General features: G+C 51.9%; 2 protein-coding genes and 1 pseudogene across 2 annotated transcripts; 2 read left to right on the forward strand and 1 right to left on the reverse strand.

Moving 5' to 3' along the window:
* The first annotated feature begins 14,694 nt into the window (after positions 1–14,694).
* LOC109683352 (probable protein BRICK1 pseudogene) lies at positions 14,695–16,033 on the forward strand (annotated as a pseudogene).
* Positions 16,034–17,430: 1,397 nt separating this feature from the next.
* Positions 17,431–20,588, reverse strand: Mrps2 (mitochondrial ribosomal protein S2). Its single transcript, XM_020159142.2, has 4 exons — positions 20,512–20,588; positions 19,998–20,123; positions 19,478–19,607; positions 17,431–18,560 (listed from the first exon to the last, which is right to left on the reverse strand). Exons 1-4 carry the CDS (start codon positions 20,552–20,554, stop codon positions 17,966–17,968), a joined length of 894 nt encoding a protein of 297 aa, XP_020014731.2. The 5' UTR covers positions 20,555–20,588; the 3' UTR covers positions 17,431–17,965.
* On the forward strand, positions 20,062–25,506 carry Pierce1 (piercer of microtubule wall 1). The gene is made up of 4 exons (XM_020159147.2): positions 20,062–20,199; positions 21,244–21,468; positions 22,346–22,424; positions 25,082–25,506. The coding sequence occupies exons 2-4, from the start codon at positions 21,266–21,268 to the stop codon at positions 25,268–25,270; spliced, it is 471 nt and encodes a 156-aa protein (XP_020014736.1). The 5' UTR covers positions 20,062–20,199; positions 21,244–21,265; the 3' UTR covers positions 25,271–25,506.
* Positions 25,507–26,841: the final 1,335 nt, after the last annotated feature.

Genomic DNA, 26,841 nt, shown 5'->3' on the forward strand with positions numbered 1-26,841 from the left:
ACTTTCTCCAATCTCTATTCTCCACTCCCAATCACCCTGGCTCTACCCTTTGGCCCCTCAGCCAGTGAGGATGGAAAAGAAGGTTCCTCCCCCACCACATCTCCTGGTTGGTTGGCAGGGTAGATTGGGGCATGGAGAGCAGAGTTGGCGCTCAGAGGCCCCTTGTCAGAGCTACGTCGCTGCAGGAGAAGCCAAGGGAGGAATTCACCATGCCATCCCCTCCTCATACCAAACTTCCTCATACAAAACCTAAATCAAAATGGGCCAGTGACCTAAATATAGAAGCTAAACTATAAAACTCCTAGAAGAAAACAGGGATTTCTTGACCTTGGATTTGGGGATGGCTTCTTAGATATATCCTCAAGAGCACAAGATATACACACAGAGAAAGATAAACTGGGATTCACTGAAGTTAAAAACCTTTGCACAGGGCTAGTGGAATGGCTCAAGTGGTAGAGCTCCTGCCTAGCAAGTGTGATGCCCTGAGTTCAAACCCCAGTATAGCCAAAACAACACACAAACAAAGCAAAACAGTACCCCCCCAATTTTGTGCATCAAAGGACACTATTAAGAAAGTGAAAAGATAACCTACAGAATAGGAGAAAATATTTACAAACTAAATATCTTCTAAGGGTATGACATCCAGAATATATAAAGAATTCTTACAGCTCAGAAAAACCCCCTAAAAACGGGACATAGAACTTGAACAGACATTTCTACAAACAATATATACAAATGGCCAATGACCTCATGGAAAGGTGCCCAGCATCACAAATCATAGAGGAAATGCAAATCAAAACCCCAATAAGATACCACTTCACACCTACTAGGGTGACCACCATATTAACAAAAGGAAGGAAGAAAGGAGGGAGGGATGGGGGGGAGGAAGGAAGGGAAGGAGGAAGGAGGGAGGGAGGAATGGGGGATAGAGGAAGGGGGGAGGGAGGGAGGCGACAAGATGGTGATTTTGAGGATATAGAGAAATTGAAACCCTTGTACATTCACTGCTGGTGGGAATTTAAATGGTGCAGTCCTATGGGAAACGGTTCAGTGGTTTCCTCAAAAAATTAAACACAGAATTGTCATAAGGTGCAGCAATTCTAATTCTAGCTATGCACCCAAATGAATTTAAAAACTGCTACTCAAACCAGCACATTCATAGCAGCACTATTTGCAATAAAAAGGGGAACTAGCCCAAATGCCCACCAACGGGGGGATGGATAAACAAAATGCAGGACTGTTACGATGCAATATTACTCAACCACAAAAAGAAGCGGAGCACTGGTAGATGCTATAACACACAGGTGAACCTCAGGAACGTTATGATAAACGAAAGACAAGACCCAAAAGGTGAATATTGTATGACTCCATGTATATAAGATAACTGGAATTCATAAATCTACACAGGCAGAACACACATTGGTAACTGGGGGGAGATGGCAGTGGGGAATAACGGCTTCCAGGATTCTAGGTGTTCTTTGGAGTAATGGAAATGTTCTGGAATAAGATAGATGTGCTGATTTTGTTACCAGAACCAGGGAGGTTCCCCTGGTCAAAAGGGGGAGACTTCTGTCTGGCCTTTGGATACCAAGACTGTGACATTGTCCTGTCCCAAAGAAGAATCTTAAGACACATCAAGGTAGAGACCAAGAAAGTTTATTTTAAAGTGAAGCAAAAAAAGGGAGAGTACACAACCCAGACATGGGTACAGGCACGTCTGAGCAGAAATTCACTGAGTGCTCTGACATCAGAGGTGTTTATGGTGAAAAAGTGGGTTGGGGTTTGGCTTCGATTTGCCTTAGGATAAGCTGGTACATTCAATCAGTCTTGTTGTTACACTGGTTTTCACATCATCTCTTGGTCCCAGAGATACTAGTCTGGTCAGTTTACTAAATCTGAGTCACTGTGATGTAGATGTGTGCTTTTCTTGGGCATTGTAAATGCACCGAATACCCCCACATTGCACACGAAACAGGAATGATTTTGGGCCAGGTGTAGGTGGCTCATGCCTGTAATCCTAGCTATTTGGGAGGCAGAAATAAGGAGGACCATGGTTCTAATCCAGTCTGGACAAATAGTTTGAGAGACAATCTCAAAAATACCTGGCAGGGCTGTGGAGAGGCATAAGTGGTAGAGCACTTGCTTAGCAAGCCTAAGGCCCTGACTTTAAGCCCCAATACAGCCAAGAAAGAAAAAAAAGCACTGAGTTCGGGTTTTGTAAATTTCATGTTAATAAATTTAACATTTTCTACCATTTCTTTTCTCTGCCACTTCCGGAAAGCAAGTCTTCCCAGTTGTTGAGTTTGGGTTCTCCTTGTTCAGGTGAATCTGGTCTTTGATAGACTTGGGGCTGAAGTGGAGGGTGGTAAGCCTGAGATGGACCACTGTCTGTCCCCCTGTGGGGGCTGGAAGCTGAGACTGGGGGTGGGCAACACCAGGAAGCCCAGCCTGGCATCCCAGGTGCCACAATGTGGCTGAGAGAACAGTGCTGTGATCAGGAGAGGAAGGAACAGACAGAGCCCACTAATGACGGGAACTGTCCCTGAATGCCAGGGTCCTGGGGGGCGGGGCACATCCAAGTGTAATTACAGAAAAGCATGTGCTACTGCCTGAACCCAACTGACCGATCAAAGCAGAGCTGCATCTGTCTGTGGGATTTCTGTCCCCCAAGCTTTCCCTCTTCTCACTGCCTCTGCCCGGCTTGGCAGTGCCCCTTCCCTTACTCTGGAGCTGCCCTATCCCCAGTTACTGCTAACCGTTTGGCCTTTGCTCCATGCCAGTTTATTAAATCTAAGGTTCACTCACCTGCTGATTCATAACAGGTGTTCTCACCATCTTATCAATTTATCAGACACTTAGGCCTATCCACAGGGATTATGGACTTTGGCCTGTTGGCTTGGCTCAATTCTCGTGACCCAAGGCTGTTTCTGTTTCAGTTAAATGAACATTAACCCGTCCCTGGCTTCCCTCCCATTCAATCTACCCTCTGACCCCCAGAGCCTTGAGGTGGCTGTGCTCAGGCACTGCTGGCTGGAAACCTGCAGAGCCCTTGCCCACCACCCTCCAAGGAGAGTCCAGGCTCCTACCCTCCACAAGGCCTGACCCCTGACCTCATGGGCATCTTCTCTGACCTGCTGCCATAAGTCAAAGCAAACTCCATATGAACCCTGAATGTGGTCAAAGGTGAGTCTCCCACCTCTGCACCTGCCTTGGCAGCCCTGGCCTGCCACATAGGCCAACTCCAGTTAGTTCTCCCTCAGGTGTTGCTCCTCTGTCACCCCAAATCCATGCAGGAGCTGTGCCTCAGTTTCCCCATAGTGCAATGGGCATTTTCCCAACGGAAGACTGACCCCACCACTGAAAGCTGCTCTGTGTCTCCTCCAAGATGCGAAGATCGTTTGTGTAACAGAGCCTGGTGTGTATGTGTCCTGGAACCCAATCACTAGGTTTTGGAGGCCCTGTCCCAGGCACGGGAAAGCTACTGTTACCTTAGGCAGGCATGATCAGAAACAAGGACATGTTCTGTTCCCTGAAAAGTCTGGACCACATCCAGACTGGATTAAGGATTAAGATAATGCCCTATATCCTTATGGAACCCGCCCCATACATAAAAGTTAAATCTGGGAGGGCAAAGAGGATCAAATGCACAGGTGCCTGAATTCCCACACCCAGGCAGCCATTGTGTAGGCATAACACCATTTGGGGAGGGGCCTCAGTTTCTTGTCACCTTGTAACCCCACTGTATTGCATAAAACCCCAGGCCCTGACAGCGTCCACTCAACTGGCCCTTATCCCGCTGCCCGCCTCAGGCCTCCCGGAGCACTTTGTTTTTTTTTTGTGATACTAGGTTTGAACTCAGGGACGCACACTTGCTAGGCAGGTGCTGTATCATTTAGGCCACTCTGCCAGCCTTCTTTTGTGTTGGGTATTTTCACGTATTCTCATGAATTATTTACCTGGGCTGGCTCTTAACTTCAATTTTCCCAATCTTAGCCTCTCAAGTAGCTAGGATTATAGGTGTAAGCCACCAGTACCTGGCACATTTCTGCTTTGCTAATAATCATTTCTTGCCATCTTCCTCTCTTTGTGGTTCTTACTCTGACCTGTGGCAGTGCCCTTACCCTGGACATTGTCCCTCAAGAACCCACAGATGGAGGGAGCTTTTTTCTTTCTCCTTCCCTTGTTGGAGCTTTTTTCTTTCTCCTTCCCTTGTTGGAGCAAGCTTTCTCTGGCTCCTGGTTATTACCGAACCTAACTGGGGCTAACTGGGGGTGGCTGGAGAGTCAGAAAAGACACAGGATAGACAGACAGAAAGTTGGGGTCAGGTGTGTTTTAAGCTAGGCTGGAGACGCCCAACCCTCATTGCTTCTTTTCTCTATCTTGACTCCTTAAGGCCCTGCTCCTTGCAGTTCTTTAAAACCTTGCATCTAAAGTCTTTCCTTAAAACCTTGCTTAAAGCCTCTTTCCTTAGACTCCTCTGTCCCATGTTTGCTCTCAGGTTATCTTTAGCTTGATTGCTCTTAAAGTCTTTTGCCCCCAGGCTTGCACTGTCCCCTCTCTCTTTAGCTCTCTCAAAGCCTCTGGTGCAGCCGTGCCTACAGCCGGCATCTGCATAACTCTTCAAGTCCGGGTCCTTAGACTCGCACTGTGCACTGTCCATGTTCTCTTTGGCTTTTCTTTAGCTTTAGCTTTCCTAAGGCCTATGTATGAAGTTCTTTCTCAGCTTTGCTTTCTGAAGCCTATGTTAAAGTTCTCGGCACAGACTTTCTATCAGCCCCTCTGTAGCAATTCTTTTCCCTTCAGCAATCTTTTCCTTCCAAAAGTTTCCCACACCAAAAAGCCCAAAGCAAAAAGCAAAAGCCCAAAGCAAAAGTCCCTCTTCCTCCTTCAGGGCCTTTTATACCCAGTGGTAAATAGGGTGGAGCAGTGGTTCTTGGGGAGGGGCGTGACACTGTCACAGGAGAAACCTGCGTCCCTGCTTCTCTGAACATAAACAATTTAGGAGAAGCAGCCGTTCTGCTGGCCAGGGGCTGTGCCAATCTCAGCCTAAAAAGAATTGAGCTACGTCCCGCCTTGCTTATGTGTCATAGTCTGCCGTCCACACACAGATATCTGGTAACACCAGTCATACAACCTGGCCTGGTGTATGAAAACCAGCCTCAAGGTGCTATGAAACCCCCCGAGAGAGAGGCAGAAGACTTCAGGGCTGCTCAGAGTGTAACTTATCAGGGGCTTACTGACAGAAGCATGACCCTGGGCAGCAGTGAGATCAGTGAATCCTGAGAGTTAGGTCAGAAAGACCAGGTTTATTACCAGAAATCCGCTTGCCTGGCCTCAGTTCCAATTCACAAATAATGAGAGCAGGGTTCTGAGGAAAAGGAAGTAAAGTTTATTATTCATCAGATGAAGAGGAGGACAGGGAGAGTTGACCTCTCAAAGCTCTGTTTGTTCCCCTTCTGAGAGAAAATGTCTGCTTTCACAGACATTAGTTCAAGCTTAGTTCAAGTCTGACAAAACGCATGTCCCAGAATGGGTGCTGGCCTTGGTTCTCCAGGTGCCCTGGTGCCCCGTCTCTGAAGCTGTGTCTTGGCTGACAGGTTTTCTCCTCTGGCGGTCAGAGAGAGATAAGGGGAAAGACAGCCTGGTTCAACAGGAGAGCAAACGGAGTTAACCTTGGGCTCTCCAGCATGTCGACAAAGAGGGAAAAATGTCAGTTGATTAACAAGCAGATTTACTGGCCAGCAGGCAAGCTGGCTACACCAAAAGTTTTTCCCTTTTGTAGTCCCATTACATTTTCCCTGTTCTCCATGTGTTCCTTCCATTTCTATGGAAAAGGGGTGTTACCATCACCTGTTTCCTGCCTAAGTTAATTCACAGGCCCAAGTAAGGAGCCAGTGCTCAGCAAAAGCATCTTTTAAGCTCCCATTACATGGTGTCTTGAACAGGACTTCATCCTTCTCCCCTCCAGAGGGAGCGAGTGATGTCCTGAACCCTGGAGAATATCCAGGGTTGGGATTGGGATATGGCCCAAGGCAGACTTAGGGTGGAGACAACAAAACCTCGGCAATGCCCCTCAAAGACCACTCAGACACTTGAGTCAGTGCAACGACATTTGTCCACACTTCGAATGCACACTTACAAGGTCCAGGAGGGAGTCACAGCATACAGTCAGTCACCTCGCAGGGCACCACGGCAGGCAAGGCTTGTGCTCCGCGGATGGAGCCCCACCAAGCAGTCAGTTCATCTGGGCTGAGGGTGGCAGCAGGCAAAAGCCAGCACCCCACAGGGGAGCCCCGCCCGGCTGTCAGCAGTCAGCTGGCTTGGGCTGAGAGTGCCGGGAGCTCCATCTGCTCTGGAGGGAGAGAGATCCTCTGGCAAGGAGAGGCCATGCAGGAGAGTCACACGCTAGCATACATCACACGTTGGAGGACGTTGGAGAGCACATTCTGCTGTGCCCTCAGCAGGTGTCCTTTTATGTGATTTTCTCTTCCAAGGTGTTCCCTTCTGATGTCACCGAGTCCTCTGCTGATTGGTTACACCCAAAGCTGGGGACCCCAGCGTGCTGCTCTAGATGTCCTCACATCTTAGCATAAGTGTAGCCATACTGGACACTGTGGTCACAGTCCTATCCATATAGGCGGTGTCCTGATGTCAGAGTCTGGTAGCTGACTGACCTCTGAACTGCACTACACCCAAAATGGAGACAAATTTGCAGCTTGTTAAGGGAGGCATGTTCAACACACATGGTCAGGACAAAAGTGGCTTTTTCTAACCTGGACTGTATTTGGCTTTTCTCAAGCTAATTTTAAAGAGTTGGTACACTACTGGCCCCGGGATCTGTCTGTAATGCTCTGCAGGCCTCCTTTAGTTATAGTTCACTGAGAAACTGGTTTTTTTTAGGGGGGCACCAACCAGGGTCACTGGAGGGGGGCAGTCACTATGGTTATTCAAGACAGCCTGGGTCATGTCAAGCTGAGTCCACACACCACACCCACATTACCTACTAAGACCAGAGTCGCCCTCTGTCCCCAGCAGTCCAGCTGAAGCCACTGGGCCTCCCAAGCCGTCCAAATCAGCTTCTTGCCCCAGCAGGGGCAGAATCACCCACCAAGCCACCGACTGCAGCCCAGCACAGGGCGCCCAGCACAATTCCAGCCCGTTTCTTGCCCCTGCTCCTTCCCTCTGGCTCACTTTGTTCTGTCCCACTGAACCCAAAGTGGGAACTGCACCAAACTGGGCAGAAAGGGAGGAGGCACAGGGAGGGCTCCAAGCCATCCCGAGACGGGCCTGGGTGGGGGTTCCAAAGACGGGAGCGCTAGCCGTCAGGGAGATGGGTGCACAGTACCTGCTACGGGCCTGTGTGCTCTCCTGACCTGACAGTGAGTGAAAGGGTGCCCCACACTCTCAGGTACAGAGGTTATGTGAGCGGTTAAGGAATTTGTCTCAGGCCAGGGCTGGTTTCTTGCAACAACCTCAGTATCCCTCTGTGGGGGTGCTGAAGCCCCAGGAGGCCTGGAGCTCCCAGGGGCAAGCTGCTGGCTGGTTCCCAGAGCAGTCAGGCACTCAGAAAGAGGCAGTGGGACCTGGGGACCCCACACACTTGAGCTCAACTCCTTATGCTCAGAGGATGTCCTCCTTTGGAGCCAGGGGAGCCCCTCGATGTCCCTCCATCCCTCTCCCCACTGTGGTGAGTCCTTTCCTTGCTCCTGTGCCTGTCTCTTGGCCTGGATGCCCTTGGAGCCTGGGTGACCCTACTGTGATTCTGCACCTAACACCATAACGTTGGGAGGGGGAGCTACAGAATCTTTTTCCCTAACCTTCCCTTTCAGCGGCCCTTCAATCTGTCCTTTTCCCCAGCCTTCCTCTCCTCTGGCCCAGCAGAGCTTGCATTTCCTCCTGCCTCCTGTCTTAGGAGGCAGACACTGTCCTTCAGCCTCCACATCCCTTCTCTGCACAGCTCTGGGGGTTCTGGATACCTCAGGGGACATTCCTCCCCCTCTCTTCCTGCCAGGGTGGAGCCTGGAGGCCAGCAGAGGCTAATGGACGTCTAGGGAGAGGACGGAGAGAGTGTGTGTCCAGAACGTGACAAGGGACGAAGTGAGACTGTGGAGTGACCCCTGAACAGCTGCTCTCAGCACCTCTCTCACCTGTGGTGCTCAGCTCAGCCCCAGGCGGAAGCTCTTGCCCAGCCAGCACCTCTGCCGTTCCTCATCGCGCCATTTATTTATTTCACTTTTTGTAAATGCGTATGCCTGCCATTAAAAATTGGCAATGCTCCTATAGCTGGGTGTGGTGGTGCACACCTGTAATCCTGACTGAGGCAGGAGCATTGGGATCTCCAGGCCAGCCTGCGCTACAGAGCGAGACTCTGTCTCAAAAAAAAGAAAAGAAAAAAAAATCAATGGGCTCGTAAGAACAAATACTCACCCTCTAAGTCCCACTCCCTAGAGATGATGGCTTTCAACCTTTTCCCCAATGATTCTATTCGAACCTCTATTTGAATAACTTGCATGTACATCTTTTTCCTTATTTATGTATTTTTGAGTAGGTAATTATTGTCTGGTCAAAATTCAAAAGAGAGCACATTGAAATAGATCGGTATTCCCCGACTATCATGTCAGACACCATTAATACTTGCAATCATAAATCAAAAGCACTTAGCTTTCATCTTCTTTTTGTTTTGGTAGTACTGGAGTTTGAACTCAGGGCCTCAGGCTTGCTAGGCAAGTGTTCTACCACTTGAGCCAGACCTTTTTTGTGTTAGGTTTTTTCAAGATAGGATCTTGCAAACTATTTGCCTGGGCTGGCTTCGAACCCCAGCCCTCCTGATCTCTGCCTCCTGGGTAGCTGGGATTATAGGCGTAGCCACCAGCACCCATTCTGGGCTTAGCTTTCTTATTCTATTCTATATTTTTTTCAGTATTCAGCATTGATATTATTATCACAATGTGAATATATTTCACAAGTGAGACATGGAGGGTTCTTCCTAATATGACTGTAATTTCTTTTCATGGGTTAATTAATTTTTCATACGTTTTATTTTGTACCCACTGCTCACCAATTCATCCCAAAACTCACCTGTGGAAGTGTAAATTTCCCCTAATCTGATCAAACCCAGCAGGAAAAATGGAAACATTGTTTTGTGAAGACGTCCCTCTGGAACCTTCTGTTCCCTGCTCTAGGCATTTCTCGCCATCAGCCTGGGACCCCTGTGTCTCTCCTGACTGGTCCTCTCTCCTGGACCCAGGGAGAATGGATATGGTGATTCCTTTTGGCTGCCCAGCTGCTGAACTCCGTTCCCACGCGCAGGGCAGTCCTCACTTAGGACGCAGACCGCTGCCAGTTACAAAAGCTGCAAAGTGAGACAGCTTCCCACCTCCCAGGCAGGTGGTGTAGACTCAGAACTCAGAGGACCCCAGTCGCGAGCGTCTGTTCCAGGTGTGGCATCAGCCGGCCTCTAGACCAAAGCTAATCGAAGGCGACAGTGTGCACTTTGCTCTGCTTTTGGTCTTCGTTCACTGGGAATGGCTAGTGCTTCCCATGAAGCCTGATGCGTGCGTGGTACTGGAGTGGCTCGGTTCTCCTCAGAGCAGCTGAGCCAAGACGCAGAGTTTCCTCCTGAGCCCAAGTGTACAGTGCCAGCCTTGGCTGGAAGGACTTTCGATGGCACCTGGGCCTGGGCTCCTCCACGCTGGCACCTGGCTCCTCTAGAAGAGCCAGGCTGAGCTCTGGTCACCACAGCCATGTTCCATCAGGAGGAGGAAGAGCCAGAGAAGGGACCTCCCCGACTTAAGAAAATGCTCCAGAAGTCACGTTTCTGCTGGCAGCCAATTCACCAACTTGGTTACATGGCTGCACCTAGTTAGCTACAGGGAAGGCTACGAAATGTAGATGGCACCCAGCTAAAAACCAAGGGGTTGTCACCAAGGAGGGAGAGAACACAGGTCAGCTAAAACTGAGGGGTTGTCACCAGGGAGGGAGAGAACAGGGGCTCAGCTGGCAGCCGCTGACACCCCTCCCATTCCTGTTTCCTTATGTTTCTTTTTTAACCAAGATCGGAAGTTAAGTTTAATCAAAGCCTTTCCAGCATTGAGGAGCTGATTGTAAGTTTTGGGGTTCTGTCTGTTCATACCGTGAACTAAACAGCTCCTGTGTTGAGCACCCCTGCCTTTCTGCAGTGAATCCGGTTGCCCACACATCACTCTTCTGACGGGCTCCTGCGTTTGGTTGGTGACAATTCATCCTAGACTTTTGTCCTCCGGTCATAGTGCTGTTGGCGTGTTTTTCTCTTTTGTGCTGTCTTTGTTGTCAATATTATGCTCCACTGGTGAAAATAATTTAGAAGCAATATTTCTTTTTTACTTCTTGAACAGCTTAATTAGCAGTTAAATTCTTCTGCTTTTTGAACTTTGGGTAGAATTCTGTGACCATTCTGCACGTGGTGTTTTTTCTTTTGAGGGGAAGATAACTCAATAGCACCACCCTTGGCCCTAAGCCTTCCACACATGCCCTTTGGGGGCATTCCACACCCAACCACAGGTCCTGTTGTTTAAAAAGCACTCTTGCCAGACAGACAGAATGGCTCCAGTGGTTGATCACCTGCATAGCAAGTGCAAGGCCCTGAGTTCAAATCCCATACCACCAAAAAAATACTATTGAGTGAAAAGAAAAATACAAGCTGAAATTACAAGATTTTGTTAAAATAAATATGATAGGACCTCAGGTAAAACAGTAACCAGAAGAAAAGTCATACGTTAAACATTTATCTCAAATATGAAAGAATGAAACACACATTAAATTTCCCAATGCAAGAGATTAGAGAAGTAAAGACAAACAGTAAAAGGAAATCATGAGGAAACGCTAATAATGCTAAAAGCAGAAAATCACAGGTGCAGAATATTGATAGTTACAACTGACCTTTTGAGGAATCGGAAGCACAAATAAATCTCTAGCTAACTTAAAATTTTTTTTAAAAAGGAGAAACCATAAACACATAAGGTAAGAAATAACAAGAGGAAGAAAAATGACAGGAGAGAAGGGAAAATTTTTAACTAATACAAAGTACTTCGTTAATCTTTAAGCGAGTAACTTTGAGGCGCTAAATGAAGTAGCATATGTAAGGAAATTTAGTTTAAATGAACTCTATTTGAGAAAAAGCAAAAAGGCACCAATTTCCACACAGAACAAAAAATGTCACCCCATAAAACAGCAGCAAGCCTGTGGGCACAGTGCTCACGCCTGTAATCCCAGTTACTTGGAGGTGGACTTGGGAGAATTTCAGCTCAAGGCCAGCCAGAGCAAAAAGTTAGCAAGACCCCAGCTCAACCAGCAAGCCAGGCGTGGTGGGCTGTACCTGTGATACCAACTGCATAGGCGGCTGTGAGTAGGAAGGTCACATTTTGAGGCCGACCCCAGGCAGAAATGTGATCTTGAAAATAACTGAAGGAAACAGAAGGCATGGCGGAACGAAGTGCTAAGTGCGAGGCCCTGAGCACAAGGCCCCGCGGTTTCGTTGGGGAATCCCCCAGATTTCATAGGCCAGACAACCTCAATACCACAAAAATGACGACGAGCACAGCGAATGGAGGACACTGACCGAATCTTGTGCGTGAAGGAAGTGCAGCGGTGCTGTCCGTCCACTCCCGATGACCACAGTCCACAAACTAAACATCTGGCCAGCTTCTCTCGGACTGTAACGACAATAGCAGTCCACAGAATATTGGCTAAACGAACTCCACTTGAATAACCCGCTGCGACCAAGCGGCGTTTATTCTAGGAATGCAGCGTTGCTTCTGCTTTAGGAAACCCAGTGATCCATCAGACAAGACTCTGAAGGTGGCAGCCATAGCGAATATTGCGATGTTCATTTTCATTTGCAAAGAGAAACTCGAATTAAAACTGCATTAAATTAGAACATTTATCATCTTAACTCCAGACTCTGCGTCCACACCATCGAGTCCGACAGGCTGCAAATGAGTCTGTTGAGCGTTTCTTCCTGTGACTGGGGATGCATCTCAAGGGGGAGCATCTCCCCTGGTGTGTAAAAGACAATGAGGGGGAGGAAGGCAGTGGGGACAGGCCTACTTATTCCTCCTGCAGGAATCCTGAGGGCAAAGGAGAGGGTCCCATGCCCCAGATCTTTCTCCCTGTGGGAAACCTGTCAGAGAGGGGAGTGACCCCTCATAGCACTTCAGTGTCCTGGAGTCCATGCTCTGACCCAGCTGTGGCCACCCCAGGTTCAGAGCCTCCTGGGGTCCCCTGGAGAGCCCAGAGAAGTCCCCTAGGCTTATCATCCTCTTGATCTACGTTCTCATAAACTCCCAGGTTCCCCTTTGGAAATCGTCTGCACCGCTGACAACATGTTATGTCACTCGTGGGGGAATTTGACCCTCGAAAACTTTGGTCCTGGTTGCTTGGTAGGCTCGGATTTCTTGAAATTTATAGTATGTCCAAGTCACATCAGTTGGTGTGGTACCCCACTTTTAATGGCAAGAGATCAGGTGATATACAAGACAAGCCCATGAGAGGAAATCACTGCACCCTGCATCTTTTTTAAACAGTAATAAGATAATTGGAAGAAAGACCCAGGGCAAACCTGGCATTGCTCTGCAGGGAAATGTCTGATTGCTGCCTGGCCAAAAAAAAAAAGAATCACATAAATTCTTCCCCCTCCACCATAGGGACAGAGTAGCAAAATAAGTTCCCTTAGTTAGTGTCAGAGCTGGGCTTTCAACCCTTGGCCCCAAGCCCCGTCCTTGGATTCCCCACCATGCAGAGGCTCCACAACTGGTCTCCAACCGGACCCACCTCTGGGATGCTGGAGAATTTCCCAGAGCATTTTTCCACAGTAAGGGACACTATGGTCAGTCAGGGACTGTGGACACTCTTGGATGTGCCTGGCAACGGGACTCCTAGGCCAATTAACACCAGGGGGAGGGGAGAGTATGCATTTTACTGGCCACAGAGCTGGGGTCTCGGGGGCTTGCAGGGGCACCTGGGCTCTGTAACTCCGCATGTGGTCTTCACTTTCCTTCCCTTAGGGAGAAACTTCTGTTTAGAGCAAGAGTCAGCATCCTCCGGGGTGGCAGGCAGAGGTCTTTGCAAATCTCACTTGTGACCCAGAAGTTGATTTTTGCTTTCCTGGGCCTTGGTCCCTGGGGGTGGGCAGCAATGACAGATCCCGAGAGTCAGCCCAGGTGCCCAGGTGTAGAGACTAGTCCTCCAAATCCTAGAGTAATTCCATCTCGCAGTAAGCCAAAGTGTAGCTCTTTGTGCCTTTCCGAGGTCGGCCACTGCCTGCTGAGACCAGCAGAATTCCTGATAAGGGCAAGGCGAGAGCAGGCATCCACACAGAACCATCCGGGGTCTGGGTCTACCTGTGTCCCCTGTTCTTTGAGCGTGTAGTTACTTGTGCTGTTTTGACGCTAGGTGGCGAGCTAAGCATGATTTCTGCCATGGACTTAGCACCACATAAAATGAGCTGGGAAGCAGGGTCAGTGACTTTGGCAAGGCTCTGCAAGTGACACCTATTGCAGCATTTTACTCATCAAGCTGGACTTATATGGGTCATTTGGGGGGCTTTGGGTGCTCTCTACCTAAATTTGGAGAAAGATGTTTCTTTCTTGTCTGTCCAGGAAAGTCTCACAGCATTAGGGTTCTGCCCCTGATTTGTGGGTTGACCTTGGACAAAAGCCCGATTTTCTCCACCATGAAGGCAGGTGACAGGCACCTTCGGTGTTGGTTGAATTGTGGCTCTTGGGAGTCCTGGTGGGGAGTCCTGCATATGAGGGTTAGGAGTTCAGACTTCACCCTAAGAATCTCTATCCTGGGGTTCTGTGGCAAGTTTCATCAGAACACTGTAACTGCCCCCCAAAAGTGGCTTTAGAAATGACGGGCTTGGTGGCTCCAGGCTAGCCCGGTCCCTCTGGGCTCTCTGTGCACAGTTCCTCCTTAACCTGTCTGTTCACAGACCATACACCTGGGCCTCCCAGAACCCAGCAGGATTCAGGAGTCACTGTTACTCCCAGCCCATCATCCTGCACTAGCCAAGGCCTGGCTGGATGCAAGAAGAGTCCTCTGCACCGTGGGCTGCTAAGATCTGAGAGAGGAGGGAGCCTGAAAGGCTGGGATCTGAGCCCTCAGCACATGGAGGAGGAGCATTCTTGCTCTGCTGGAGCCCAGCAGTAACCTTGACCGGGGGGGGACGCCCAGAGAAGGCGTGGTCAGCAGGCTCATGAGGATGGGTTTAGGGGAGGGGCCACACTGAAATGCTCAGGATGATAATCCAGCCTCTCTTTTCTGCACGAGGAAACGAGACAACGAGTTAGATGGCAGCTCTCACCCCCAAACTTGCAGCAACTTCCCCCAAACTCCTGATATTAGAAACCTTTGGGGTGGCGAAGGGGATGGACGCTCCCAGCAGCAGGAGAGGGTCTGCCCTGTCTGCCTGGGTGCTGACTCAGCAATAGGACCCCAGTGTCCTCCCCTGTCATTCAGAAACCAGAGGGAAGAATGAGCGGTGTGAACACGGCTCAGTGTGAGGATGGTTGTCTATGACTGTCAGAGCCCTGTGTCAGAGCACTCCAGGGTCCAGTGGGGGATCTGGAGACCATGGTAGAGGGAACACACTGGTCATTTAAAATGACAGTGCCAGACAGAGGCCCCCACACTGCCGCCGACACTCCACAATGGACCATGAACAAGGTTAGTGGGGCAGGCTGGGATTTTAAGTAACAGGCATTGCAGAGCAGCCTCCCAGGCAGGGCAAGTATTATGTAGACCACTGGTCTGTGTGTGTGTGTGTGTGTCTGTGTGTCTGTGTGTCTGTGTATCTGTGTGTCTGTGTATCTGTGTGTGTATGCTTGAGAACACTGTGCCAGACAAGAAGTGTGTTCCAGAGGGGAGACAGACCAGAAGAAAGGCCACTAGACAGCTGACATTAGCCAGGTATGTCTGGTACGGGGAGGGATGGGGGATGAAGTGGCCCAGATACCTGTGCAGGTGACTCGTCACCTGACATCCCTGCTCAGCACTCCATGTTCCCTAGGAGGGGAATCTTGGGGGAAGGGACCCTTGTGCCTTTCCCAGGGACCTGGCTTTAAACCCAGCACTCAGTAGTACTTCCCAGCCAGGAGGGATTTTGGCCTCCACTTCCCACTCAGAGCATGGGGCAGCTGGAGTCCCACCTCAGAGGCCCGTGTGGATGGAATGGTTTGCCCTCAGGCCCTGGGACACACTGATGACAGTTCCTGTCCCCAGGCTGGTGTGCCAGGTGGTGGCCTCACATGGTCAGCTGGTGGACACCTGGCTTCTGATCTCACTGCTAAGCCCTCCAAGTTCCCCAGGGAGGGGAACGTAAGGGAGAGAGGGCATCTACCTGCCTCTGACCCAGAGGGACATGGCTTAAACCCCAGTGCTCATTATTGCTTACGGGACAGGACTTTTGCACTCAATGTGCAGGGGCCATGGGAGTAAGGGTCACTGTGGAAGCCACAGCGCTGGGCACATGGCAGGGACCAGTATTTGCTGTATAGGTAAATGAATGAGGAAGAGAATGAAAGAGTGAGTAAAGCAATGAGTGAAACCCAGGAGCAGGAGGCTGCACAAGAGGTGGTTTGCAGGGAGTCCATGTACCCAGAGCCTCGTCCTGGATCTTCTTCACCATTCCCCAAAGCAGAACATTCCTGGGACTAGCCAGCAGGAGTCACCTGAGGAGGGCCGTCCAGACCCTGGGCTCTGGAGAAGCCTTGTGACTGGCTGGCTGGTGGCTTCATAGAGGCACCAGGACTCTCCCTCAGGTGGTTGCCAGGGTGGGACAAGAGGACCCAGTGCAGCAGGAGATTCACCAGGACTGGGCAAACCAGGAGTACAATTGAGGTCATCACCAGCAACAACCAGAAAATCATACTTTCTCAGCTTGTTTGATATGTCATGTCATTCAAAACTGGCAACACTAAATGAGAAATTGACAGCCCTTGAACAGAAAATAGAGTATACTGAAGCCTGGGTGACAAAAGGTGACATGCTCACCTAGAACTGTGCCCTGCTGCTGCTGGGAAGATGCCATACAGAACACAGGAAGCAACAGCCTTCTGTTCCTCCTCTCCTTAAAGAGCAACAGGGCTTTTTCTTGTTTCTTTTTTCAAAAGTGTGGCCTTTGGGCTCCACCATGTATATCCACAAGTGTGATTTTAGCATGAGGGAGAGGTCCAGGGGAACTCTTGGGAAGAACACAAGGCATTTTACCTCTCAAGTAACATTTTATGGAACTAATTGTCAATGTATTTGAGGTTTTCAGAGCCAAAAGCCAGGGACTCTTTGTTAAGGCCCTCCCTCCTTCTCACTCTCCTCCTGGCTCTGACTTTCCTTACAGCTCATTGCTTCTGCACTGATTCAGTCAACAGTCTGTCTCCTCTCCATCTGTGGTGGGAGGGGGGGACAGTCCTGGCTGAGACACTCACGTCCTAGCAACGTAGCTTCCAGACAGTGTTCTAGCTCATTCACCAGTTTCTTGTCTTAGGGAGGTCAAGACCAGGTCCCCATTTGGCTTGAAAGGACATTTTCAGAGTTTTCTTTCTGTCACTTGGGGTGTCTATGCTTCGCGTATTTCCCTAATAAACTCAATTAAAAAAAAAAAAAAGGCATCAGGCACAGGTTAAGCATCTCAAAAGATATTTCTCAGGCAATTCTCACAACAACCCATCAGCCAGGCTTGGTGGGAGCTCCCGCTCTTCAAGGCCTGGCTGCATCCATAGTTAGGAAGCAGCGGGGAGGCCAGGCTTGGTCCAGAAGCTCCTGCCAGGCTGGCTTCGTTAATGCAAGATGTTTTGTGACTTCAAGGGCACTGGCTCCTGCTGCCAGCCTCCCCCCAGCTGTATGCAGCATGGGCAGCCTGGAGGGGCCCTCGATGGCTGCCAGTGTGTTTGCACCTGCAGACTTCAGATCTCTGAATGATAGCTTTGCTGGTCATGAGTTCAAACCAAATCTCAGCTTCCACGACCTTCCATATCATGAGGCCCTGGTACAAAAACCAGGAGGACCTGCGCCACCCATTGCCCTAGAAGGAAGGTGCTGAGTGGACATTGCCTGCAGCCTCGTGCTTTGTCTGTACTCCTGTGGGCAAGGGGCGGTATCCTGGGAACCACGTGCAGGGGCCTGAGGACACCAGCAGCCTATCCTACCCACAGCTGGGTCTTACCAGGAGGGACCCGAAGAGTCAGCAGGCTCCCACAATCTTTACTTAGCACCTGCCGCCCACACTGGGCCTGGGATAAAACCCACAATGCTGCCTCCCAGCCCAGGCTGGCTGTGGGCTCACAAAGTGCCTTCAAGTGGCAGCCGGCACCTCTGCCAACTCCATTAGGGCACCTTATACCCATCGCCTGAAGACAGGGACACTTGTAATGTGCCCAGTGGAAAACGCCACACCTATGAATGGCAAGCTCCCATCCACACTTTATCCAAATGGAAGATTTATTTCTGCTGGGGTCCACCATCTGTTTTTCCCACCTGTCCCAACCTGTCCCTTCTCCATGGTTTGTATTGCAACTTCACATTACAAAACAGCCCTTGACACCAGGCTGCTAGGAAAGCAGAAAGGACATGTTGCTTGAGAAAAAAAAAAAACTGAGCTAGCAAAGTTCCAAAGTCAAGGTGGAAGCGAGGCCTTTGCAAGGGTCAGGGAGAACTGCATTTTTCAGCAGTCAGGGCACCAGGCCTCATGTCCTAACTGCAGCCAGTGGCCATTAAGGGCATACGATCTGCTGGCATGTCTGCCCCTACAGGGAAGATGCAGACAAGTCTCAGGCTCTTTGGCCCCTGGGAGGGAATATAGCTGAGTGTCATCAATAGTGACAAGAACCCAAATGCCTAGCACAGGAAGTGCTGTAGGGAGGCAGGACCAGCTAAGGGACTTCCAGATCAGAGCATGTCTGGCTGTCTGATGTAGGAGGACCAGCGAGGCCCTTCACAGGGACCGGACGACATCTGCCCTAGAAGGAGGGTCAGTTGTCACTTGGCCCTCGGCCTCCTTCAGGCCCTGCAGGCGATACAGGGCCTCCATCTGCCTTCGCTTCTCCTTGGCTCTCTTGATGGCCGTCCGGAAAAGCCTGCAGTAAAGATGGACGGCTGGGGGCGAGTCGTCATTGCCGGGGACAGGGTAGGTGATGAGGCACGGGTTGCAGTTGGTGTCTACGATGCCGACGGTGGGGATGCTCATCTTGGCAGCATCTCTCACGGCCACGTGGGGCTCAAAGACATTGTTAAGTGTGTGCAAGAAGATGATGAGGTCTGGTAGGCGGACCATGGGCCCAAAGAGGAGTGGGGCATTGGTCAGCAGACCGCCCTTGAAGTAGCGGGTATGGGCGTACTCGCCACAGTCCTGGGCCGTGTTCTCAATCAGGTGTGTGAACTGCCGGTTACGGCTCACAAACAGGATGATGCCCTTGCAGTAGGCCACGTGGGCAGTGAAGTTCAAAGCCAGCTGGAGGTGCGAGGCTGTTTGTTCCAGGTCGATGATGTCCTGGTCCAGGCGGCTCCCAAAGATATATGGCTCCATAAACCTGTTGGTGATCCCACCAGGGCCAGCATGATTAGGGGTCATGCACTTTTCCTGTGCACTGATGCCCACCAGTGACCCCCAGCTCCTCTGTGGGGGCACTGAAGGCTAGGAGGCGCAGTTTGCATCTGTCCCCATGAAAACAGATGGCAGTGAGGACCTGTCCAGGGAGTGACAAACCAGGGACGTAGGACAGTGGAGGTGAGAGCCAGGCTGCAGGCACTTACAAGCCTTGGTGTGTGGCCCAACCTGTCCCACCCTGGGACATCCAGATAGGACTGTCTGGATGTTCAAACACAACTCAGACAGGGCACTATGCCTGTGCTATTTGCTTGGCAGCCACTTCTGTTATTCTTCCATGTGACCTCTTCACTGGGGTGGCCAAACTGCAGAGGACCCAAGCTGTTCCTCCCCCAGGTCTCCTCTCATTTTCCATCATCTCTATAAATGGCACCAAGGCCTGCGCCATGCTGGGTGTCTTAAGACCCCTGCCCTGCCCCAAACCCAACCCCACACTGCCTTGAGCCTACTCACTGCTCTGGCTCTCCACCACCAGTGGAGAGGCTCTTCTGCCTGGGAGTCCACAATCACCTCCCTCTCTGGTTTGCCACCTGTTCCTCCAATCCTTTTCCCACCCAGCAGTCAGAACGGCCATAAAGAAATACCTGACTAGTAACTATCTCCCCACAGCGTAGAAGGTACTGCAGAATCCAGTACAGGCCCATATCACTGCCTGCCTATCTGCAGCAGTCCCAGCTGAGCCTATGAGTCTCACAGAAGGAGCACAGAAGAATAAATTACGGTGCCTCCTGGGGCTCAGTGGTCCCACTGGAAGGTGAGGGACTGTGCTCACAAAAACTGACATAGGCCTGTATAAGGTCCACTGACCATCATGGGGACACACCCAGCCAGGGTGGTTACCTGTGCCTGCAGCCGGCCTTGTGTCCCAGGTGCACACGGGCATCGAAGAGGCTCTTCAGAGAGAACAGCTCCTTGATGTTGAAGAAGTCAGCATGCTTGAGGGGCTCATTCAGGACTTTCTCCTGGAGATCTAGGGCAAGGAGGAGGAGAGGACACTGTGGTGACCCACCACCAGTGCTACCACCTCCCAAGTGTCTCTGGGAGTGAGGGCCAGGGCCGGGGAGGGGGAGAATCCCCGGGAAGGATCTGGAAGCCTCAGGAGGTCCTTTCAGGAAACTGAGGGCAATGCTTGATGGTGACTGTGCTACTGTGTAAACTGCTCAGCCCTGTCTCTTGTCCTTGTAAAGCAGAGGACAAAAGGAGAGATGCTCAGTTGGCTTCCGGGTCTCCCTGGCCTCCCAGCCATCAGGCCTGGCACTGGGACTCGATGACCGTGAGGGCGACCCACCCTCTACCGTGGGCTCCGAACACCGCCCCCTCCCCGGGCGGCTGGCACCCCGGCTCAGCCCCTGCCCGTTACCGCCGCCGTCCTGGGGCTCGCTGACCGCGGGGGCCAGGGCGCCTCCCAGCGTCCTGCTGTGCAGCCTGGCCGGGCCCGGGGCCGCCTTCGCGAGGAAACCGGGCCAGCACCTCCAGGGCCGGACACCTGCGGGGAGAGAGCCTGTGGCGCCGCGCCCCTCGGACCCCCCGACCTCGGGGTCCCCGCGCCCCTCGGATCCCAGGTACCCGCGCCCCTCGGATCCCCCGACCTCGCGGTCCCCGTGCCCCTCAGATCCCGGGTCCCCGCGCCCCTCGGCTCCCACGACCTCGGGGTCCCCTCGCCCCTCGGATCCCCCGACTTCGCTGTCCCCGTGCTCCTCGGATCCCGGGCCCCCGCGCCCCTCGGATCCCCCGACCTCGCGGTCCCCGCTCCCCTCGGATCCCGGGTCCCCGCGCTCCTCAAATCCCACGACCTTGGGGCCCCCGTGCCCCTTGGATCCTGGGGTCCCCGAACCCCCCCTCCGCCCCGGCTTCCCGGGCTCCGCGGCGCTCACCCGCGCACAGCAGCCGGGACAGCGCGGGCCGAGCGGACGCCATGGCGGGCGCGTGGACCGGGACGCGGCGGCGGCTCCTCCTGCATCGCCGGCCGCAGCGCCACCCGCAGGCGGGGAGGACCGCGCGCCCGGCTTCCGCCGCGCCTGCTCCCCGCAGAGGAGCCGGCCGAGGAGGCACCCGCAGGGCGATGGGGACTCTTGACCTCTGCCAAGTGCAGGGCAGCCTCTTGCTGTCCACGATCGTTTTCAGTGTTTGGACAGAATCTGGCTTAGGGGAATTCCGTGCCGTGAACGTGGCAACAACTCTGGTCTCCAGGAGAGGGGGGACGAGAGGTTACCCTGGTCTCCAGGAGCCAGGTGCAGCCCTGGCGTGCACAGTGGCTGGGAAATTGCTGCTTGCAATTTAAATCCTATTCGCTGGTGAAGGCCCAGGGCTTTGGGTTTCATTTGCCCCAATCCGTTGCCTGGGGACAATACCCGATGTGCCCAATAGTCCCAGAGAGACCCCCGCGTCCAGCCCAGGGCCCTGCAGTGAGCTACAGGCTTGGAGCTCCCCCGTGCTACAGATCGGAACTCGTCTCCGATCCGCGCGGCCCTTTGTTATTCTACTCGGAAGGTTCTAGACCGCAGAGGGGCCTAGGCGCCTTTAAGGACCCGAGCCTCCGGGTCAGGTGACGCCGTCGCCTAGCAACGTGACGCCGCACTGCCGCCTTTGGCCTTGGCTGTCCACAGCTAGGTTCCTGCTAGAGGCCAAATGTCGGCGGAAAGCCCCCGAGAGTGCGAGGAAAAACCCCTAGAGTGTGGGGAGAAACCCCAAGAGGGCAAGGAAAAACCCCAAGGCTGCACGGGTCCTGTAGAGCCGAAGGTCAAGGCCCCAGAGAAGACCTGTGACTACTACCGCGTGAGCAAGCACCTGCCGGTCAGGTTCAACAACCCCGGATGGTTTCGGGGCTACAGGTGAGGAAGACGAGGAGGTCAGGGTTCTCCGGGCATGGGCAGCAGCGGGTGCTCAGCCAGTCCTGTGTGGGAGGCCTCTCCAGGGCCCCCAAGCTCCTGCAGAGGTGCAAAGGAGCCAGAGATCAGCCAGGTGGCTTGCGGTGCCCTCATCACCGCCAGCCGGTCCCGAAGTGCTCCCCAAAGCTCCCACAGCCCTGACTGTGAGCGGCGGAGTGGGGAGACCCCAGTGGAAGTCACAGAACTCCCTTGGTTCTGGCCCTAGCTCCACTGTCTGTGACCAGGGTGTCTCCTCTCCACCTGAAATTTCTCTGCCAGAAGCGGGTACTTGAGCGGCTGTGAGGGTTACAGGGCAGCCAGGTGTAGGAAATAATAAGAAACCTGAATTGGGGCAGGTCAGGTGTCAGCACCTTCTTGCCCTCCTGTACTTAGTCCCCCTCCAGCCCTGTAGGGCAGGGTCTGTGGGTGTCCATGCTCCCATTCTCCAGTGGAGACTAGGGCCATGTGGGAAGACAGCTTTTGGGGCCTCCTGGTTGGAAGCAGAGCTGGTGTTGGAGCCACAGTGCACGCTGTGGACCAGTCCTGCTCCACATGTCTTCCTGCACCTGAAAGAGCCTGGCCTTGGCAAGGGCAAGGGGGGGCTCCGAGGGGAGGGACCCCTGGAGGCAGGGGCTGAGGACGGATGCTTACCTGGCTGGGTGCTCCTTGGAGCTTTGCCTTGGAAGGAGAGGGGAGGGCCCCATTTGTGCTGCATGGCCAGCCTACCTGGTGTATCGCCCTCCTTGGGGCATTGCCAACAAAGCTTCATCAACCAAGTAAGTTAAGGCCATTGGTTGGGCCGACGAAGAACAAAGGAGTGGGAACTGTTTCTCCTCTGCAGGACCCGGGAGGCCGCCTCCGTGTACAGGACCAGTAACCAAGCTTATGGGAGCAGAGCGCCCACCGTGCACGAGATGCCGGTCCGTGGAAGTCAGGCGGCCGGGGGGAGATGGTCAGCAAGAGGACAAACTCTGCAATTGTCCTGAGGGTGGGTGGGAAGAGGTGGGGGGGCCCCAATTTCCAACATCACAAAGCAGGAGGCACCTCAGATCCTGGAGGGCCAGGGCAGGGTAGAGGTGTTCTAGTGCACTTGGAACTAAAATGTTTTACAGAAAGAGATAATTGCCTGTAGACTTCCTTCTCCATCACCCTCAGCTCCCAGTACACAGCCACACACATGCACACACTGTGTACACAGCCATCACACGTGCATACAGCCACCACACAAACTTCACACACACACAACCACCACACAACCTGCATACGTGCACACACCTTCATAGGTGCACACAGTCATCTCTTTTGCTCAACCTGAGGCCTTCAGATTTGAGGACATTCTCTCTGGAATTAAGCTTCATTTTGTGAGCTATTATTGAAACCAGCAGGCAGTACTGGCCGGAGCTGAGGTTACAGGAGGGCAGGCACATGGGGGAACAGGGTCTGTGTGCCTCTGGGACTAACTTCACCCTGGGGCAGCCATCCTGTGTCCCCTGCATGACCCTGCCAGGAAGTGCCTGATGGGCCAGCACAGCATCCCCTGCACCCTCAGGTCACTAGGATCCCCATTGTGGGTAAGAAGTTTGTGGAGGATTTCCCCAAATACTCATCATTTAAAATGATCTGGTTTACTGGTTGTGTTGTGTGAATATCAGAGCTCCTGTGAGGAAATCGTTTGCCAAGACCATTCTAGAATGAGGGCATCAGGCTCCCCCTCCCCTGCCTGGTACTGGGGATGGAATCGGGGCCTCACACGTGCTAGGTGTTGTGATTACTGCTTGAGTCATGCCTTCAGTCTCTTAAAACCAACCCACCAACAAACAAAAACCCATGTATTTTGAGACAGGCTTTTGCTATGTAGACCAGCCTGGTCTCAAACCCAAGATCCTCCTTCTTCAGTCTCTCGAGTGCTGGGATTACAGGCATGCACCACCATGACCAGCTGGGATCAAGCATATCTGTGAAAAGCAGGCACACTCACTAACACGGGTCTAGAAGTTTCTGCTTTTACAAAAGGCCACTGAAAACGCTCCTCTTGCAAATAGTGGGGTTCTCTCTTCACTGGGATCCCTGGGCAGTGAGGTAAGCTTTCCTGCTTCTTACCCACCTCGTCTGTCTGGAGCTGGTTGTTCCTGTCCAGTACAGGTGCTGGATTCGACGAGCAGCTGTTGGTGTTGACCTTCCCTGTGGGAATAGGAAATAAAAATGCTTTGTATCCTTCAGGAATGGGTGGGACGGAATTGTCGTCTCTGATCCTGCAGTGGTGGACATGTGTCCTTTGCAGGCATCTAAACCCACAGAAGTTTACCTCAAAGAGGGAGCCCTGCACACTCTGTGGCGTTTGGTTAACAACCAAGTGTCAGGATGGGCTCATTTGTAGCAGGTGTGCCAAGATGGTAACAATGGGGAAACTGTGTGTGTGGCGGGAGAGGGATTTGGGAACTCTGTCCTTTGTGCTCAATTTTTCTGTAGATCTAAAACCTCTTTAACAAGTCTTTTAAAAAGTACACTGAAGCCATTTTTCTTTGCACTTGCCTCCTGCCAAGGAGACAAGACATCAAGTGATCTGGACACAACAGTAGTCTAAGGACAGGTGACGAGGGTAAAACACCTGGCAGAGGTCCAGGCTGCTCGTGTGAAAAATCTCCAGGTCACCTAGTGATGCGGGAATAACTCCCATGCTGGGTTCCTGCAGTTCTGTTGGCTCTTACGCCCCTCAGTAAGAGCTTGGAGCTTCTCAGCCTCGGCCTGGCAGCCCCTCCCCGGACCCCGGCTGGTGGGGGTAGGCACTGGTTGGGGTAGGCACAGGGGTTCCTTTGAAAACTTGACATGATTTTAACCCACATTTAAAACTGAAACCCACTCTGGTTTGGACCAGTGTCCCCCAAAGGCTCAGGGGTTAAAGGCTTGGCCCCTAGCTATGCTCATTGGGACATAGTGGGGCTGAGACTCTGTGACCCCACTGGCTCTCTGCTCTGTTGCTCCTGATGTGGGCAGTTTGTTCTGCCATTTGCTCCCCACCACTGACATCAAGCTTTCCCACCTGAGGGCCACACCAGTGTGTTTGGCCGATGTTAGACTGGAACTCCAGAAATGCTTAGACCTTTCCTCTTTGTTAGTTAGCCATCTCAGGTATTTTGTTGCAGCATCACAAAGCTGACTGATACTCACTGATGGAGATATTCTGTTCCATAGAAGAATCACCTTAAATTCAGCGAAGTCCAGTAACTTGCCCAGCAAGTTCCATGGGAAAAGCAGACCTGGGGGTCACCCAGGCCTGATTCCCGGGTTAACCAACACTCATGATCAGAGTCATGTGTGGGAGGGCCACACCCAGGTGGCCCTATAAGTTCTCCTGTCCATGTAGTGGTGAGCAAAGGCACTGTTCAGTTATTTCCAGACATCAGATGTCAGTTGGGATGGCTGGGGCAAACCAGAGCATTCCTGCCTGACCTGGCCTCTTTGCTCCCTAGGAATGGAGGGGCATTTTCTTACAAATTCCTGTTCTTCCAAAAACCTGTCCGATGGCTGAAGAATACCCTCATGCACAATGAACCCCAGTGTTTCTTTTCTCTTCCAGAAAGTATTTTATCCATGTTCAAACAAGTTTTCCAAAAAGCTCGCCGCCTGTGGAATGTTCCAGAACAATACTTTGAACGTCTACATGGAGAAGAGTGTGGTCACAGGTCCAGACAACTACATCACAGCCTGTGACCGGCTCGACTTCCACCCCAGCTACAATGTCAATAGGCCATCCATCTGTGACTGAGGGGCTGGACGCCCCTCCCCAGGAGCCTTCTGACTCCAACCACTGCCTTGCGGAGGCCATCGTGCCTGATCCCCGACAGCTGGCCCAATTGTAAAGAGGCAGATCTGACTGCTTTCTCCTAAAACAGAATAGAAAAATATGCAAATGGAGCTGTCATGTCCGGCTTTCTCTATTTTGCATCTAAGATGTACACAGAAAAGATGCTGATGGCTTGATTTTCTATTAAAAACATTGCCACAGTCTTAGTCTCTAACTTGTCTGATGTTTGTAATGGAGGAACAGGGCTTTGGGTGTCCTGAGACCCAAATTTTGGCCTGGATGCAAGAAGTACACTGGTGGCATCACCAGTGACTTTATCTGGAGCCATTGTCATCCACACGACAATGTGGCTGAATTCTACGCACACACTGCAGGGCCTGTGGGCAGCATGGTGTCCCACCTGGGCATGTCAGGGTCAAGGACTAGACCGGGAGACCGGCACCCTGTCGGCAAAGCTGAAGGGGGCATTGCAGTCCGTGATCTGTAGGAGGTACAAAGGGGAGGGGACAAGTGAGCATCCTCCAGCGGGAGTGAGGGGTTGGGGGATGGGTAAGTGAGATGGGAGGAAGACTGGCACCGGGCGTTCTCCCATCCAAGTACAGGCCAGACCCACCCCTGCTTAGCTTCCCACACCAGGTGTCATCCATGGGTGTTCTCTACGTTTATCTTAAAATTTCATTAAAAAGTTAAAGCAGGCAGGTCATACCTAGCACTTTTCTAAGGTGGGAGATACCTACATTGAGTGGTATCTCATAGGTAGCTGTATGTAGTCCTAAATCAGTATTTACTATAGCTACAAGCTTCCCCAAAACGAAAACAATCGTAACCGGGCGTGTCCTTTATAGGAAATTCGGGAAGCACAGGGACCAGACAAAGGAGATGGTTCCCCCACGCCATGGAGGTCTCGTTTACAGACATTTTTATCCACGTGGCTCCCCCACCTCTGACTCAGGGAGGAAATGAACCATCACCCTGGGCCATTTCTTATTTGGTACAGAAAAGTAAACATTTGACAGTGTTCTTAATATCCACGCTGGAAAAGAAATGCTCTCCAGAGAAAATCAATATATCCGATAAAAAAAAAATACAGAGCCAAACTTGAGGTCAGAAGCTATGCAATGCTTTTCTTCTGAGCTGGAAAAGCGCCAAAGTGTCAAAGTGAAAATAGATTTTACAATCCTTAAACATATCCAAATGCCAATAGTCCTGTGCGTCTAGCCTCCGGAAATAAACGGACTCTGCCCCAGGACCAAGTTTCCAACTGTGCAGCGAAGGCATAGCCCTTCCTCCACGTGGTGGAGTCCCTGGTTTTCTTCCAGACCAGTATGGCCGAGCATCTGTCCTGCCAAGCCAGTGTCATCCCAGCAAGTGCGCATCCAAGGAAACCTCGGTGTCCGACAGAGTCTCCAGTTCTGGCTGAGGGTGGCATTGGGCCTGGGCTGGGAGTATCAGTTGGCAAACATGGTGTGTGACCATGGACAGGGCACGGTGGCTCACACCTGTAATCCTAGCTACTCAGGAGGTGGAGATTA

Source organism: Castor canadensis, chromosome 13 (assembly GCF_047511655.1).
Source record: "Castor canadensis chromosome 13, mCasCan1.hap1v2, whole genome shotgun sequence".
Taxonomy (NCBI): Eukaryota; Metazoa; Chordata; class Mammalia; order Rodentia; family Castoridae; genus Castor; species Castor canadensis.

What these genes read in the sequence shown, in the direction of transcription:
- Pierce1 (XM_020159147.2), top strand. Translation starts at nt 21,266, where the DNA reads ATGTCGGCGGAAAGCCCCCGAGAGTGCGAGGAAAAACCCCTAGAGTGT. An exon ending in GGATGGTTTCGGGGCTACAG is followed by an intron (nt 21,469 to 22,345) that starts GTGAGGAAGACG and finishes TCTCCTCTGCAG; the next exon opens with GACCCGGGAGGCCGCCTCCG. An exon ending in CCACCGTGCACGAGATGCCG is followed by an intron (nt 22,425 to 25,081) that starts GTCCGTGGAAGT and finishes TTTCTCTTCCAG; the next exon opens with AAAGTATTTTATCCATGTTC.
- Mrps2 (XM_020159142.2), bottom strand. Translation starts at nt 20,554, where the DNA reads ATGGCGTCCGCTCGGCCCGCGCTGTCCCGGCTGCTGTGCGCGG. An exon ending in GTCCCGGCTGCTGTGCGCGG is followed by an intron (nt 20,124 to 20,511) that starts GTGAGCGCCGCG and finishes CTCTCCCCGCAG; the next exon opens with GTGTCCGGCCCTGGAGGTGC. An exon ending in AAGGCCGGCTGCAGGCACAG is followed by an intron (nt 18,561 to 19,477) that starts GTAACCACCCTG and finishes GATCACCAACAG; the next exon opens with GTTTATGGAGCCATATATCT.